Here is an 18,974-nt window from a genome sequence, read left to right as displayed (position 1 = left end):
TTGACTTTCTTAATAAAATCATTTTCGGGAAGTGGGAGAATAGATGCAATGTAAATTAATTTTGACACAGCTAAATTATTAACAACACACGATTTGCCAAATATAGTTAGTTTTCTCTTTTTCCATGCCTCAAACAGTTTTTCCATGTCATTGTAAGTTTTCATCCAATTTAACTCATTACATTTATTTTTATCATGACCGATGTGAATTCCTAAGCATCGCACTGCACTGTTTGTTACTTTTACTCCTTCTATAATTTCATGTTTATCTTTTAAATTGCCCATGAGTATACATTGGGATTTATTCAAATTAATTTTTGATCCTGCATGGCAGCAAAATAATTCAACAGTCTGTAGTGCCTTTTTTAGAGATGATGTGTTTTTCGTGTTAAAGTTGATATGATATCAAACAGGAAGGATTCATACTGACTTAAATAAAACTATAGATTGCTTCCGCAATACATCATTGTTTACGAGCCCACCATAAGGTAAAATCAATTCAAAGAAAAGAAAAACAACTATAGCAAAATGTTTTGTATAAATGCCATTTATGTTCATTAAAAGCATTAAAACACAAGATAAATTAAACACTTAATATATATTTAGAAAATATGAGATGCATGTATATTTCCAAAAGATGAGATTTCTATTTTCTAGTCTTTGATTCATTTTCAAGGCGTTTTATTACCAAGCACAGGTCTGCATTCCATATGTGTGATAATTTAAGACGACTAACACGTTTAATGGCTATTGGTTTTATTTCCGTGTGGTCGCTGATCGCTAGAACTGGTATGTAACATTTAAATCAATTCTGTATATTTAAACCACTTCCGATCTATTAACCAAATTTAAAAACAGTAAATAGCAAACATCTTTTTTGTCTATATTGAAATTCTTTTGAAAATCTTTTATTTTGTACTTTAGCGCTTGCTTCCATATCAATAGAGGTAGAACCTTTATTGATTGAGTTTGGAAAATCAGGTGTAGATATCAGCTGTGTTGTTAATGACACCAATCTCATCGGCATTACAAACATTCATCTGAAGAGATCCGAAAACTATGTTGTATCAGTAACGAAGTTCAAAATATCCTGGCAAGATAAAACGTTAGAAAATAAAACGGGAGTAACCGTCAATGGGTCTATTAACAATACCATGGCGTCGTATCTTCGTTTGGAAATATCAAGAACAGCGGTCAGATATCCAGAGGATGTGGGGTCATATCAATGCATTCTCATCGCAGTAACTGCAAGTGGTGAAATAAAGCGATATCGATCCCAGTCGATAGTGCTGAACATAACAGGTAACCAAAACCAAAACCATTCCTTGGATAATTTTGTTAAGTCCTTTTTTAAATTGTGATTTCAATAACGTAACATTGTATTATACCTCATTTGTTTAAGAATAAATTGCAAAGCGCGACTTAAATTTTATTGAACCGTGTTTTTCATTTTCTGTTTATATGTCTTATTTAAGGGTTTCTGGAATCGACCACAAAATTATTCTCCACAACAAACCATAAAAGTACTGAAGTAACAGTTCAAAAAGGTATAGTTCATTGAAATGTTAAATTGAGTCTAATTAAGATGTTTTGTGAAGTCACCATTGCTCATAACATTATTAATTTAATTAAAGGAATTAATGAATGACCTAAGATTTTCCAATTGATAGGCGTAAAGACTATTTAAAGGAAGAGAAACAAAACCACTTTTGTATACTTTTTAAAAAGCCAAACTGTCCATGACAGCGTATTTGTTGAAAAGCATAGAATGCGAGTTCGAAATGTTTTTCGAGTATATTTTCAAAACGTCGCAATTCAATCGTTTTCCTGCCTTTAGTTACTTTTAATTAAAAACATAAAACAAATTTAGTAAAATGCGGCTTATTTCTGTCCATGAACGTGCAAGAGCAGTTGGCATGGTCCAAGCAAGGTGCGGTTCACGATCGGTTTGTTTGCTTTCACAATATTTGCTTAATTCACTTTTATGTAACCTTTGCATATGCTGTCCTAAAAAATAAAAGAGCTAATCTAAATTCATAACATTTATCAAAAGTCGCTTGAGTTTTTCTTTACAAAGACACAAAACCATTAAAAAGCTTGTCCGGAAATTCAATGCAACCGGAAGTGTTGACGACCTACCTCGAAGGCCAATCGTCATGTATCGACACGTCAAAAGGACCGCTATATCAGGGTAGCCCACCTTCCGGCAGAAACCGCTAACAGCAAGCGCGCATCTGCACGACACACTTTTAAAATACATGCAAGACATGTATGTATGGAAGGAGATAGACAGGATCGATAGTGAGACAACTTCCCCATCCATGGAACAGACCTAGAGAAAGACTCCGTTAACACATGGAAAAACCTTTCACAAATTATGTGAATTCTGTGAGATGTAGAAGTCCTGCCGTCATAAGTGCGAATGGGCGAAACATTAATAATGTATTAATACTGTAATTTTTACATTTTAGGTTACGGTAGATGTATATATATATATGCCTTCTTGTTTTGTTACAAGGCCCTTATATAAAGTATAATTGATTTTTTGAAGAAAAAAATGTTTTGTTATTGTTTATTCTTTATACTTACATGTAATCATAGTCATGGTCATTTGTACATTTGTAAATGTGAGACTGGAAATAAGAGATAATGATGTAAATATTGTTTGATGTGAACAAAATGCTTGAAAAAATTAAATATGCCTTTTCAAAAGCAAATAGAAAAAGTAGCACATTCTAAACGTAGTATTTTTTGTAGTAACCCATGATGCATTTTAACCCAGGAATGTCATTCAGCTGATTAGTCAGTTTGTCGATTAGTCTGTGCCTATTTAGTATGTAAATGTATTCCGACGTCACAGAAAATAGTTTTCCCGACCTGTTTAATGATTGTGGATAAAGATGAGAACCGTTGCTATGGTAACAAACTAAAAGAATTAAGGGCAATTTTCATATTTTGAGACATTTTATCATGGGTATAACTCAAATATAAAATATGAATTTTTGCTATCCATTAATACCCTGGCAACTGTTGCCCCCAGCAACCAATGTTCAGTGTTTATTAAGATTTTACTCCCAGGTGTATTCCTCTATGAAATATTTTGAAAATTGGCGACTATGCTAGACCATACCCCTATATAAATATTTTATTCTTCCATAGAATTGATGTTTTAAGAATTTGTATTTTTTAGGCTTCATAGATAACATGCCTGCTGAAATATAATGTTCAATCCATTTTTAAAAAAAGAAAACAAAGAAAGAAAAGAAAAGGTTTTATTAGTATTTTCATATTTCTTAATCATTGTCGCATTCGAAAGAGAGTATTTTACTTTTCATGTTGTTCAAAATATAGACATTGACTTACTTAGATATTTTTTTCATTTTCTTGTACTACCATCATACTGTCCAAAAACTGGTGTATTACAAAACGTAAATTATAGCCAAATATTAAAGGAAATATATTGTCTAGTCGTTCAACTATATCTCTGATACTTGGTCTTTGCTGGGCGTTTTTATTTAGACACTTCCTAACCAATGTATCCAACTTGTATTCAGTTTTTTTCAATACGCGTTGGTCAATTATTTCATTTTCCATAGGTTGTCCATGATACAGCTCCCACAACATCAATCCAAAAGAGTAAATATCAGATGATGTAGAGTGTGGATGCGAGAAGTCTCGAAGTTCAGGAGCTAGATACATGAGAGTGCGTCGGCCTCGAATTGTCTGGACACTGTCAATGGAAATTGATTGTAATTCATACATATATCTCTTTCAAAATATAAATTAACAAATTCCTAATTAACATCGGGTTTTTAAATATTAAGATATATTGCAGAGATTGACTGCTACTGCATTTTTTAAAATGCTATTTTGTTTGTCTTTTAAAAGAATTTCCAGAATTGACAACACAACGATATTTTAACAAGCCATAAAAGCACTGATGTATCAGTTGTAAAAGATACTTGTTGGGATATGTACCTGCTATAATCATTGTTTATATCCAATATATAGATCTAAGTTCATACTGAATTTATGCATACAGTAATTGATAAAAGACCGCAGTGAAGTTTCCTGATATTTTCACGGGAAAAAATCGGAACAAAATTATTTGTATTTGAAACGAAGTGTACAGAGACACTTTTCTGCTAATTTACATGATATACGTACGTGCCCTCTTTATTTTTCTAATATATTCTCTAAAATCTCAAAATAATTTATTAGCCTTAAAAGTTTTATGTTTTGTAATTATATTTGTATTGTAAATTTTGATTTAATCATTTATATATAAGGAAATAATTTCCAGCAAATCACCGTCACGAATTTCCTTATATCATTTTTTAAAACAACATAGATTGATCGATTAAATCAAACTTGTCCTTGCATTGAAATTACCTCATATAATAGTGAGTTTTTATCTATCTCTTATTTCAACGATATATTATGTCAATGAAGAGAATGCAGTTTTAGCAATTAATGTAGTATATAATTGATAATTAAAAATGACACGACGAGAGAGTATGTAAGAAATTTATGATTTTATCTTCATTAAGATTTTAGAATTAAATATTTGGTTAAGACTTTTATTATTTGCTTAATGTTTGTTTTGTGTTAGGTTCAGGCTATCAATTATGTGTTTTTTATGCATAGGTTTATAGTATTTGATGGAAATTTAAGATTAAAAACGTTCAAATTTCGGATTCGTGTTAGCTGGTTGAAAGCCTTATACGTTGTATGTTTTCGCAATACAAGACTGCGTGTATTTTTGGCAGTGCATACAAAAATGAAATATAGGCTATAAAAAGTATCTTGTGTTAAAGTTGATATGATATCAAACAGGAAGGATTCATACTGACTTAAATAAAATTATAGATTGCTTCCGCAATACATCATTAATTACGAGCCCACCACATGGTAAAATCAATTCAAAGAAAAGATAAACAACTATAGCAAAATGTTTTGTATAAATGCCATTTATGTTCATTAAATGCATTAAAACACAAGATAAATTAAACACTTGATATATATTTAGAAAATATGAGATACATGTATATTTCCAAAAGATGAGATTTCTATTTCTAGTCTTTAATTCATTTTCAAGGCGTTTTATTACCAAGCACAGGTCTGCATTTCATGTGTGATAATTTATGACGACTAACACATCTTATGGCTATTGGTTTTATTTCCGTGTGGTCGCTGATCGCTAGGACTGGTATGTAACATTTAAATCAATTCTGTATATTTAAACCACTTTACGATCTATTAACCCAATTCCAAAACAATAAATTGCAAACATCTTTTCTAAATTTGTCTACATTGAAATTCTTTTGAAAATCTTTTATTTTGTACTTTAGTGCTTGCTTCCATATCAATAGAGGTAAAACCTTTATTGATAGAGTTTGGAAAATCAGGTGTAGATATCAGCTGTGTTGTTAATGGTACCAATCTCATCGGCATTACAAACATTCAGCTGACGAGATCTAAAAGCTATGTTGTATCAGTAACGAAGTTCAGAATAGCCTGGCAAGATAAAGCGTTAGAAAATAAAAAGGGAGTAACCGTCAATGCCTCTATTAACAATACCATGACGTCGTATCTACGTTTGGAATATCAAGAAGAGCGGTCAGATTTCCAGAGGATATGGGGTCATATCAATGCATTCTCATTGCAGTTACTACAAGTGGTGAATTAAAGCAATATCAATCCCAGTCGATAGTGCTGAATATAACAGGTAACCAAACCAAAACCATTCCTTGGATAATATGTTGTTAAGTCCTTTTTTTAAATTGTGACTTCAATAACGTAACATTGTATTACACGTATACCTCATTTATTGAATAAATTGCAAAGCGCGACTAAAAAATTTAACTGTATTATTCATTTTCTGTTTATGTCTTTTTTAAGGGTTTCTGGAATCGACTACAAAACTTTTCCCCACAACAAATCATAAACATACTGAAGTATCAGTTCAAAAAGGTATGTTGCAAGTTTATTAAAATGTGAAGTTGAGTCTTATTAAGATGTTTTGTGAAGTCACCACTGCTCATAACATTATTAATTTAATTAAAGGAATTAATGAATGACCTAAGATTTTCCAATTGATAGGCGTAAAGACCATTTAAAGGAAGAGAAACAAAACCAATTTTGTATATACTTTTGAAAAAAGCCAAACTGTCCATGACAGCGTATTTGTTGAAAAGCATAGAATGCGAGTTGGAAATGTTTTTCGAGTATATTTTCAAAACGTCGCAATTCAATCGTTTTCCTGCCTTTAGTTGCTTTTAGTTAAAAACATAAAACGAATTTAGTAAAATGCGGCCCATTTCTGTCCATGAACGTGCAAGAGCAGTTGGCATAGTCCAAGCAAGGCGCGGTTCACGTTAGGTTTGTTTGCTTTCACAATATTTGCTTAATTCACTTTTATGTAACCTTTGCAAATGCTGTCCTAAAAAATAAAAGAGCTAATCTAAATTCATAACATTTATCAAAAGTCGCTTGAGTTTTTCTTTACAAAGACACAAAACCATTAGAAAGCTTGTCCAGAAATTCAATGCAACCGGAAGTGTTGACGACCTACCTCGAAGGCCAATTGTCACGTATCGAGTCGTCAAAAGGACCGCTATATCAGGGTAGCTCACCGTCCGGCAGAAACCGCTAACAGCACGCGCAACTGCACGGCACACTATTGAAATACATGCAAGGCCTGTATGTATGGAAGAAGATAGACAGGATCGATAGTGAGACAACTTCCCCACCCATGGAAGAGACCTAGAGAAAGACTCCGTTAACACATGGAATAACCTTTCACAAATTATGTGAATTCTGTGAGATGTAGATGTCCTGCCGTTATAAGTGCGAATGGGCGAAGGTTACGGTACATGTATATGCCTTCTTGATTTTGTTACAAGGCCATTTTATAAAGTATAATTGATTTTTTGAAGAAAAAATGTTTTGTTATTGTTTATTCTTTATACTTATATGTAATCATAGTCATGGTCAAAATGATTAAAATTGAGAACAGTGTAAACAATTGTTCTAAATCTTCTGGAACCCGAATAGTTTTACAATTTCTAATATTGCCAAATGTTTATAGGAATTTGAAATTTTTACATTGGTGATTATATATTTTGCCTGTGATGTACTTACAATTACATTAATATTTTAAGGTGTCTCGTAACACCTTAATATAAGAAACAAAATAATGACGTATAAATCAGAATAATTAACATAACCAGCTAAAGCATGATTTTAACATACTTCACTTTCCGATATTTGTTTAAGGTATCACACTCCTAAATTTGGATGCATTAAGAAATTCTTGAGTGAGGTATTAATTTGAAGTCTGAAGACAAAACGTGGTTTAAAAATACAAAGAAAAAGGGGGTGTAAGTGTTCATTCCTTAGAGATAGGGAAACTTTAATTCCACATTTTGCACAAAATATGGTGATTTTGCTTTATTGACAATATTGACATTTGTTTGCCGTTTTTTGGATTACTGAGTAAGAAACAATTCTGCATAAAGCCGCACTATTTTTAATTTTTCACCAGTAACAATGTTATTGTTTATAAACATGTTTATAAATTCCATGATTTGTATTAGTTTAATACAGTTTGTCTATATATTTATATGCCATCAGTATTTAATTAACATATAGGGATCAGTTAACTGTTATGTATTTTTATATAAGGGCTCCAAAGTAAAATTCTTGCCAAATTTGGCTATCTATTTTAAATACTTTTTCTTTATATTTGCATGTATGTTTTACACCAATATACAATGAAAAGTGGCTGTAACGAACAGTGTTTTACATCAAAAATCCAAAGTCAAAATACAAAAATCAGGAGCAGAGCAAACACGGACCTCTACAATATTAGATGCAGGATCAGGTGCCATGGGGGAGTGAGCATCCTCTGCTGATCGGACACACCCGACGTGTGCTCTTTGTCGTAGTCAATTCGTAGAATATTCGGTAAATACTGTGAAATCATTAAAATTCGTGGTGGCTCAATTTTCAAGGTATTCGTTGGTAGCCCTCCGCCCGCCACGAATTTACATCCTCAACAAATCTAGAAAAAGTTTTTTTTGTCAATTAAACTTAAAACCGACGCATCCACGAAATTACATCCCCACGAATAAGTCAAAAGATCCATAATCCACGAAAAATGCCCCCCTCCCCCCCCAAATTTAAATGACTCTACAGTTATATATAATGGCCAAACAATAAGTACGAAAAACGTCATTCAGCAAATGACATAGCGGAAGATTGTTTTTTGCTGACGAGGTCGTTGTATCGACCATACAACTTACGAAATGATGACTTCAATCGAGACTGTTGATAGTCTTGATTAATCAACTTGTTTGTCAGTAGGTTGCCTCGTAATAGAAATTGACAATATGTAGAACATGCCCTTGCACGTATCGAATTAACTACGAGACAAAAACTCCAGATGAGGGTGATGAAGGTCATATCGCTACACAAGTAAGGAAAGTTGAAGTCATCACGTTTATCGTAAACTTTTGTTGTTAGGTTACCATTAGTGTCTTTTTCTAGTAATATATCTAAATCAAACTCTTTAAAATTGATATCTTAATGTCAAAAAGGGCCTACAGAATACGTTTCAAATATTTTACAAGTTAAACAATTGCAGGGATAAAGAGGTTATATCAATTGTTTAGCTCAGATAAATTTCAACAACTGCATGATTTTAATGATCATTCTCTAGACTTCCGCACAAAAATATAGTTACAGGCAAAACTTATATGTTTATTACTTTTAGGTGCATTTTCTTTTTGAACGTTGTATAATAAAGAAGTAAAAATATGCTAAATAAATCAATATGATATATTAATATTAATATTGATACTTATTTTTATGATAATGATCCTATACTCAGTGCATTTAACACATGATGAGTGAGATACGTGAAGTGACGACATCTGTAGTAAAATGTCAGGATGTATCGTTTATTTGTACAAAATGTATAAGTCAAGACGCACTTGCTTACTAAACGTCTTTCATAATCTCGAGCATCTATCGCGTTATTAACTTCAACATAATTTATAGTGCCCAGAACTTGGTCGATTGAAATTTCCACCAAAAAAACAAAGTTATTCATTTTTCTAAAATGTACATACAAAAAATTGAATTAACATTTACCCCCCCACCCACCACTTAAATTTTATCAACCCATGTAAAAAAAAAATTGAATTGAAAATAAAAGGTAAAGTTGCCCCCCCCCCCCCCCGATTAGGAATATCAGGATTTTGCAAAGTAACCTTTTTTTTTGCTTGTCTGAGTATGCCCCCCCCCCTCCCACTTTCAAAAACGATGCTACATTATCCCATATTTCAAAGTGATTAGAAAAGACAAATGAATTTCTTTTCATATAGGCAATGCTACGACAGTATGATCTAAATCGATAAAACAATCTCGTACTCTTTTATCAGGTTGTTCAATGGGGTCTAGACAACCCTAATTAGGTACATTATTTTCAACTATAATAGCCTGTTATCATTAGTTCTTAGGCCAATTGCCATTAAGTTACCTTACCTCATTGTCTTTCTCGATAAGTACAATCTTTCCTTATATCAAATGTTAAACCTTCTTCGTGCCATAAAGGCGCATAAGGCCGGTGCATTTTCCCGGTTTCCGTGGTGCCAAGTGGATGAGACTCTTTGAATCCCATGTGCTCCAACCTTTCCCATATCATGTTTAAAATTAACGAAATAGTAATTAGCTAAATTAAGCAAATTTTATTTCGTAACATTAAGACAGGGTAGCATGTTAAAGTTTGTCATGAATATAATATCATTATATAACTTGTTGGCTGTTGTAGGTGCAAGAATATATCTTGATTAAAAAAAAAATCATACCGATTTAATACAATTGATCAGTATTTTATTGTGTACAGGTCAGCTTATAATAGAAAATAAATCAAAGTATTCGTACTCCTCCCACGCCGTTGTAAACACCAATATGTTTTCTGTAGTTTTATCATCATTGATTGATAATAAACATCATTTTGTATAAACATCTGTATAATTAATCCAAATATAAGTTCATATAAGTTAATAAAAACATAGTCACAAAATGTTTAGAAACATTGATACAAAATCCCCAAAACTTTTAACATTTGACAAAAAAAATCGTGTCCATAATCAAAATACGATAATAATGTAACAATTCAATTCTCTCTAAATTTTTATGTCCCCCTTTAGAGTGTGTGAGTGTGTGTGTGTGTGTGTGTAAAATCTAGGGTATTTACTCTATGCAACCCTGTAAAAAAATCAATAGGATGGCAATTGAATGATATGATTATACAAATGCCTGGCGTTTATAATATAGTACATCTTCCAGATAGTCTGTCTGTTGCAGCATACGATCTCCTGTCTTCTGTTGTGTTATAAATTTTGTTGTTGTCTAAAGCGACAACTAGCCTGTTGTCACCCTCTTCTAATAGCGGCGTGTTGTCGTCGTCAGATATAACGCTATGACCGAACAATACGGCGCCTTTGAGTATAGCTAGTCCCGCCTCATGCGGAACCACTACTCGACATTCTGGGAAGGCCTTTCGGATAGCTTCTTGCACTATTTGACATTCCGAAAACCACCAACCATTAAAATTACTTTGGTTCCTATTGCTTCCGGTTTCGACAAAATATCTCGGATACAATTAACTAATGTTTCATTCGCAGGATGGAAGAAACTCCGAAATAAGTCTATATCTTTTCGCATTTTGTCTCCAAACCATTTCAATGATTTTGCGTATCGAGTCTCCAAAGTTCTTTTGGAGACATCTGTTCCCATTTCTTCATTGTATTTTTTCTAAAAAAGCATGGTGAAATGACCAAATTTATCTTTCGATGTATAAAATAATCACCAATTTTTTCTCTCTTTTTCCTTTTAAAAGCGCTGAATATATCAATGTAATCAGCAGTGTTATTTTGGCGAAATGAATCCATGAATTTCTCTCCAACTATATCAATAAGCATCTGTTTGGAGGCATTGTCCACCACTGCACCACCACAGTCTTCCCAGCTTGCTCGACGTAAAACGTTTACTTTCCCTTCAGGAGTTACTTTGAGAACTGACGTGTCAATGGTTTCATTTATACATTTAGAAAATAATTAATAGTGAAAAAAGGAATCATAAATATTTAACCATGTGTCTTAATAGATTCTAGAGTTATTTTTAGCTTTTCTAAATCAGCATTTTTAACATTTCTTAATCCTAGGAGGTTGTTATTTGACTCTTACCACCGGCGTTCAAGAAGCAATGAGCTTCTGTTTCTCGTCCAAGAGCATCGTAGTAGGAACTATGTGGTTAATGAGGAACGTTGATATCCTGGATGAGTTCCAGTGAGGGCAAATTATATCATTTGGATCGTTCCTTGTGGAGTACGCATACGTAGAATACGTTTTTCCAAAGTGCAAGGCACAAACACACAATGTGTCGTTGTCTTGCTCTACACCTGGTCTGTTGTCAGACGGTTTGTTGCTTTCACTGCCAGGTTTTCCCCACATATTGTCAGTTCTCACTTCGTATTTTGAAAGATAAGCGGGAGCATTACTTTAAAAAGTCCACATACTGTATTATTACTTATATAGTTCGTGTTGTTGACATAAGTAAAGTGTCTGAAATATCAACACTCATATCAATCAAAAACTTTCCTTTCGTTTTAAATATGTGGTACCTGTTCTTGCTTTAAACCGGATGACTCAGCTATAGCTTCAAAAGAATCCACAATTTGGAACTGATCCCTTGGCGGGAAAGAAAGTAAATCCTTTAATATTGGATGAAACAATCTTGAATCAGCTGCCTAAGGTATACAGAGTTACGAATGACATGATATGCTTGAATGTTTTTAGGTTGAATAAATATTGCATGACAAATCACATGATATATACTTATGTTGAGAGATTAGATAGATTAGGACCGCGTGTTTTTTTTAATGAATTCAGGCCATCAGCGGCAGTCCTTCAACGAACACATATCTAGGCTGCTTTTGCTTGCATTGTTCCATGTATGCTTAAGTTGTACACACACTGAATTAATTCACATCAAATTTTATCAATAATACCAAGTTGAACACATTGAACATATTTGTAAAAGCTGTTTAAAACGGTTTTGTACAGTGCCTTTTCCACACAAAACCCGAAAAAATGGCGAAATAATTAAGGAATAAAGAATAATTTCCAAGTATTATGACGTGATAATTTTGGCCGTGGCGTGGTCAAATCAAATAAAGAGTTCCATCAAACTAAATGTAGTTAAAAATTATCATAAGGTTGCTTGACAAAAAAAAAACTTGCGTGCGTTCTAACATTTTCAAAAAATTGTATGAATGTATTAAACGCCTGAAAATAACAATTTGCATCGTTTTACGTAACATCATTTAATCTGAGCAAATATGTCGATGCCGATATTTAATATGTTTACGTTTTAAATCCACAAGTGTTTGATGACGACGCATTTCTCTTTTCTATACACACATTTTAAATATGTACATCTTACATACCTGTGAAGGTACTGGTAGATAAGTGTACAACCATATACTAGTAAACATTGGTAATTGCGTCGAAACCGAAGTGTATGTACGATGGCTTAACAAATCAAAGTACTGAAAGCCGGGCTCTTTTGGTGTGTCTTTATGCATATTGTGTAGAAAAGACTGAAATCTCTCTCTCTCTCTCTCTCTCTCTCTCTCTCTCTCTCTCTCTCTCTCATGCTTTTAATGTCGGCAAAGCGTCAGAGAGCGACCAAATTTTGAAAGCGGCTACAAACAAAAAATGTGTCTGTCTAGTAGCAAAAAGTTCAACAGTTGCTACCTTGAATTTTGCAACAAGCGTTATATATTCAATTCCCATTTCTTTAACGCGCAGCAAAGTAGTTCATTGAAATTCATGCGCATTGTATGTGTCCAAATTGCATAGTCTTGTTTTTAAAACACGTTATTAATAAGAAAACTAAAAAGATAGACAATTTTCTCGTATTTAAAACAAAGAAACAAAAATGCCAACACTTTTGACAAAACGTGACTCTTTGTGTAACTATTTGGTATAGAGGAAAGTTTTACTTTGACGCTGTTTGGTTTTTTGTTTACTTTTGAAGCTGTGCTATTTATAGTAACATTGGCGATTTAGCTGCCTACAGCCAAGACTCTGCTTTCAGCAGAGCTAAAAATACGTTCATGTAGTTGTACAGTTAATTATTTGTTTAACTTTCATACATATTTTTTGTTTCAGTCATCATTGAAAAGAAAGATAAGCAGATAAATCATTTTAAAGGTCATTTTAAAGGTCTAAAGTTAATTAACATATATTTTCATGAATATGTGATGCTATATTGTAGTATATATTAAGTGGCATACAAAGTAGTTTTACTGGAATTTAACAATTTCAACTTCCAGTGATGTTTTCTAGTTGCATAACTTACCACGTTTAATATTGGACTCTAAACACCTCAGTCTGTACCAAAAATCCCAAGTTAATTGAACTGATCAATTTGATTTATATTAAATAACACCAGAACTGATCTACTGAATAATAAGTGATACAATGAAGAGAAACAATGTATATGTTTCGTGTCCCTGTGTTAATTGGCAGTGGCAGAGTTAATCGAGTAAATCATTAATTCATATATTTGCTCATAAAAACTGTTTGCTTTTTTTTTGTTCCGTTTCACAACCTCAAAAATATGATCATGTTTAAAGCAATGTGCTCGTTTACTTTTATAAAGATAAACTACATGAGCTTATAGAGAGCGTTATATAAGGAAACAAATGTAGGCATGTCAGGGCTTGAACATTATTTAATTTGCAATAAAAAAAAATAATTATCCGCATAAACACATATAAATAAATGAATAAAGAGATAAAAATAAGATTAATAAAAAGTAAAAATATGCAAATAAATAAAAGTTACTTCTAAATACGTAAACGCAAGGCCAATAACAATAAAATATAATACATATACTCATTGAAATGCTTGTCCTTGGATAAACAATATGGCCAAACTAAACCTAATCAAAACAAATTCTACAAATTGCTGTAAAATTGAAAATGATGAATATATGTAAAGTACATTATTTAGGGCAATATAATACCATATAGTAGTCATATACAGCCAGGCAAAGGCGATGGTCTGTTAAATATGTTTTGATATCTAGTTAGTTGTGTTCTGGCGCAAAAACTCAGCTTCTATTACTGGTCTGTCGTTGTTGGATAAAAGGTTATGTCCGAACAACACGGCACCTTTGAGGACAGCTAGTCTCGCCTTATGCGGAACCGCTACTATGCATTCTGGAAAGGCCTCTTTAACAGCATGTTGTAGAATTGTTGATTCCGAAAAGCAACCCACCATCAAAATTACTTTGGATCCTTTAACTTCTGGTTTAGACAGAGTTTGTTTAACATTATATACAATCTTTTCACACGAAGGATTGAAAAAACTTTGAAACAAGTCTTTGTCTATTCGCATTTTGTCTTTAGTCCATTTCAACGATTTTGCGAATTGGGTCTCTTTAACTCTTTGAGAGATATCTTTACCCGTTTTTTCTTTGTATTTTATCACAAAGGTCGGCGGGACTTTCAAATTTACTTTTCCCATTTTAATGTCCTCATCTACTTTTTCGTATCTCTTCCTTTCAAATAGCCGTAACAAATCAAGATAATCAGCAGTGTTATTTTGACAATACGAATCAATAAACTCCTCCCCAACAATATCAATCATCAATTGTATAAAAGTCGTGTTCACAATAATACCACTGCAGTCTTTCCAGCTAGCATGAATCAATACGTGTAGTTCCTCTTCGGGCTTCACTTCGAAAGCTGTCAAATCAATGGTTCCATCTTTGCAAATAAAACATGGTTATAATAATCGAAAGACAAGAAATATACGATAAAATCAATTGTCCTTAAAAACCGATGAATATAAGTACCGCCTTACAATTTACCTAATCTGGTCACACCTATCAAGCAAGCGAACTCAGGCATTGTATTTGGGTAAAAAAAGGGAATGACATTCGTTCGGCAGAGATGTGTATACGGCGGCTGACGCTCGTTGCGCCCGAGCAATTTCTTTTTGTCCTTTAATGTTCACCGCGTATTCGACCGTGAATTCAACGTAAATGATAACTAATCAAATTAAATGAAATAAATATGAAATAAATATTTATATAATAAAATATAATATGAATAAATATCGATAAACTTGCTAAATAAGTTTCGCATAGACCGGTCATAGAGGGAACTGTAGACAAACCGGAATGTCCAGACTGCCTCTGCCGATCGTGCGTATAGAAGAAACTCTTCAGCAGTTATGGTGGCGGCCTGAAATCAACCATGCACCGTCCAGAAAAAATAACCAGAACAGGATAAAGCTATATAGAAAATTTTGGACCATGCCTAGACATCGCGGGATGTGGGATGACGCTCGTTATATAGCAAGAAAATTGACCGCAGTCAGCAGGGAATCTTGAAGAAAAGTGTATGTCTGGCAGTCGAATGGCTTCAAGAGAGACATTATGCCTGATTGTGTCATACGTCAAGTCCCGTCATGGTACCCAAACCTGTATGGGGCTTATGTGGCAGTAAAGAACCTGACTCTATAATGACACGCATCACTGTTAAAAAATCAAAATTAAAAAGAAATATTAAAAAACAACCCCCCCCCCCCCCCCCGAAAAAACAAGGCTCTACATTGGAGAGGCATCCACGTGTCTAGAGCTGGAAATATCATTACATGTATTTACGTAGCAATTTGATTTTCAAATGCTTCATAATTAATAATGGCTAACGTTTCCAAACACATCATAACACTCAATTCAGATACATAGTGAACTGATTCATATTATGATTATATTATTACGAAAGTAATGCACCATGAACATACACCCCCTCCTTCTACCCTTACGCATACGATTTAATGTTATCAAAACATCCAACCACCGCATACACCCCAATTTTTAATTGCTATCAAAACAGTATATCACACAATCGTATCCTTTATATGTCACTGTATGTATACCATCCACTCCTATTGCAGATTTCATAGCGGTTACACGACATATTTATTCAATCTTTATTTGAACTATGGAAGTTTTATCAACCACTCCGAAGACACCAAAAACCCCAGAAAGTGCCCGTAAACGTGCAAATGCATTCAAGCTGGAACTCCCAGGAGATGATTCCGTGAATTTTATGACTAAAGAGGAGATGAAGATGATCAAAGACATTTACAGGGAAAGAAGAGAATGTGTTAACAATTCGGATGTTATAACCAGAGCATTGGATGCGTTGATCCGAAGTGAAGGAGGCGAGTCGTCTCATGCAGCTCAACCACCCAGGACTCCGGAGGACGACAGAGGTTTCCCTCTGGATTCGGTGTATAAACATAGTGAACAATGTGCAGAGAGACTGACTTGTCGTCATGATAAGACTTTCATGGTTGGTACTGTGGGCGTCTACAGCTTAAAATGTTTATACGGATATTGAGTTCATAGACCAGTTCCCCATTCGTACCAAATTGAACGTTTCTCGCCAACACGATGGATGCACGCATCACTCAGTACGGGCCTACTTCAGCCAAGTTGACAGGCATAAAAAAGGGATGGGATTCTATCTGCAACAACTTAGAGATGAGAAGGAACTCATTTCCCAATATGCATAGGCTGTGCAAGATGAGAAGAATACCTCGTGTGACAAGGCGCTACGGGAAGAAATAGGAAGAAATAGAACAGGATATGGAGCCATTAGCATTCTAACAAACGCTAGACATGGATGTCGCCAGAATGCGAAGGACATCAATGTAGTGTGCATCGGGGATTCAACCCACAATGTGATCAGGGAGGAAGATATGACTGGGACCGACAACCAGGGCACCCAGCGACATAAACGTCTAGGGACAAAGCGTTTATATGACTATTTAAATAATGATATTCCATCCATTGGGGGACCAGTAAGAGTGCACATTCATTCATTCATTCAAAAAATTCGGAAACGTTTTCCTGCACCTAGCCTATGTAACGACACAATTTAACGCCTTTTAATCTTAAGGTATTAAATGAATAATTGAACAATTTTAAATCATTTTAAATCAGTTAGATATGTATTGCTAGATGACAATGAAAGTAAAATGAACCAAACTCAGTTGACTGACAACATATAAGAAGCCGGTCATTTTGAACCTCAAACTTTTTTTTTATAAGAGTTGTGTTCTGTTGATGAAAAGAAGAAGATTTAAATTTGGTCAAAATATCTAATTTTTTAAAAAATTATTTCATATTTAAATAAAGAGAAAGTCTATGCATATATTCAAAATGAGATTTGTATGAATGTTAACTTACTTTTCACAATATCTTAATACAACATCAGTTGCCGATAGCATTCATTGTAAAAATCAAAGTGCAATTTAATTGGGCAATAATCAAAATTATGAAAATTCCTTTGTTGAAGTACCGGCATTTTTACTTGACAACAGCTTCAATTTCATATCATTCTTAAGACTATCGGACCATCCATGTAATAGGCACAAAATGTGGTCGTTATACATTGAATACTTTAAAGAGTTGGTGTTTGACTCTTACCCCCAGCGTTCAAAAGAAGACATCTCTGTCCAAGAGAAAACATGTCAACACTATCATACTCTTTATCAAATTTCTTCACAGGCAAGTCTTTGCAGTAGATGAATGCGGCTTTTGGATCCAATATGATCGCTAAACGTTTGTTGTCCATTCCAGCCTGAAAAAGAGAGAAAAATAGGACCCAAAGAATGTTTAAAATATGTATGTATTTCCAGTTTATATATGTTTTTAGGAGTCAGAAACCCCTTTAAATGACAAGGAAAATCAGAAATTGAAAGAAGAATAAATTTCATTTCATTGATATTACCCTCTCAGCAGCTTGTATCATTAATTGTTTTCCAGGATCACCCCACATTGCTGGAACGGTCAACACCCAAAAAATATCTCCTTCTTCTATTGTGGTTTGCCAAGTTTTGTGTTCATTTAGCATGTGATATTTTAGGTATTTAATGGCATTTGAAAGAATATTTACAGCAGGTAAATCTTTTCCTTTGACATCGAAAACCTTTGTATCAGAAGACAGTCTCTGAAAAAAAAACCCAAATTTTAAATACAGTGTACATATATACTCTTTAGTAAGTTACATAATTGAAATGCAAATTTTGTATGATATCATACTTCTCCTGATCGAAGTTTATCATACAAGTTCATTTGAAATCGTTGGAAGAAGTAATAGCTCCTCTTTTCCTCGGCATCTAACGCTAAGTACTTTTCTTCAGCTTCATAACCAAAACCCAAGAAATTCTGTTTCTCGTCCAGAAGAATTACAGTGGGAATCAGGTGGGTCATACCTGCAGTTAATGAATTCCAGTGAGGGCAGAATATATCCTTTGGATCGACCCTTGTGGAATACGCATAACCAGAATACATCAGCCCTAGCTCAATAGCACATACGAACAACATGTTGTTGTCGGGTACATCAGGTCTCTTGTCAGATGGACATGTATCATTTGGTTTGTTACCTTTCATGCTAATCCTTTCCGTCATTTCCATGTTTCATTAATCGATCTGGAAATATATATATATAGTCCTGAGTTACTAGTAAGTCAATAGTCACAATACCTTTAGCAAAGGCTTCACTTTCATTTTAAAATATGTAATACTCTTTTCATTTCAGACCAGGTCGATTTCATAGTATTATTTCATACATACAAAGTAAATTACGCGTTGGAATTGATAATTTGCCAAGGAAGACTGTACATTTTATAATAGAGGATATCAATTACTTGAAATAGCTACCTAAAGAAAAGTTGTGTATGTAAGTGTGATGTAACCTTGAAAGTTATTTAGATCGTTTATGAAATATCACACTATTATGAATTTGTTATGTTACTATCATATCTAATTTACGGAAATGTTTATTAACGTAGTAGATAAGTCCTTCTAGAAATGAAT

The 18,974-nt window shown here is 33.6% G+C and overlaps 1 protein-coding gene across 1 annotated transcript; it reads right to left on the bottom strand.

The window, feature by feature from the left end:
• Positions 1-11,274: 11,274 nt before the first annotated feature.
• On the bottom strand, positions 11,275-18,728 carry LOC105347385 (heat shock 70 kDa protein 12B). Its single transcript, XM_066071639.1, has 4 exons — positions 18,198-18,728; positions 17,887-18,105; positions 17,583-17,736; positions 11,275-14,847 (listed from the first exon to the last, which is right to left on the bottom strand). The coding sequence occupies exons 1-4, from the start codon at positions 18,570-18,572 to the stop codon at positions 14,162-14,164; spliced, it is 1,434 nt and encodes a 477-aa protein (XP_065927711.1). The 5' UTR covers positions 18,573-18,728; the 3' UTR covers positions 11,275-14,161.
• Between the last annotated feature and the right edge of the window lie 246 nt (positions 18,729-18,974).

This window comes from Magallana gigas, chromosome 9 (genome assembly GCF_963853765.1).
Source record: "Magallana gigas chromosome 9, xbMagGiga1.1, whole genome shotgun sequence".
Taxonomy (NCBI): domain Eukaryota; kingdom Metazoa; phylum Mollusca; class Bivalvia; order Ostreida; family Ostreidae; genus Magallana; species Magallana gigas.
The sequence above is the reverse complement of the archived record's forward strand: the minus strand, read 5'-3'. Positions and strand labels throughout refer to the sequence as shown.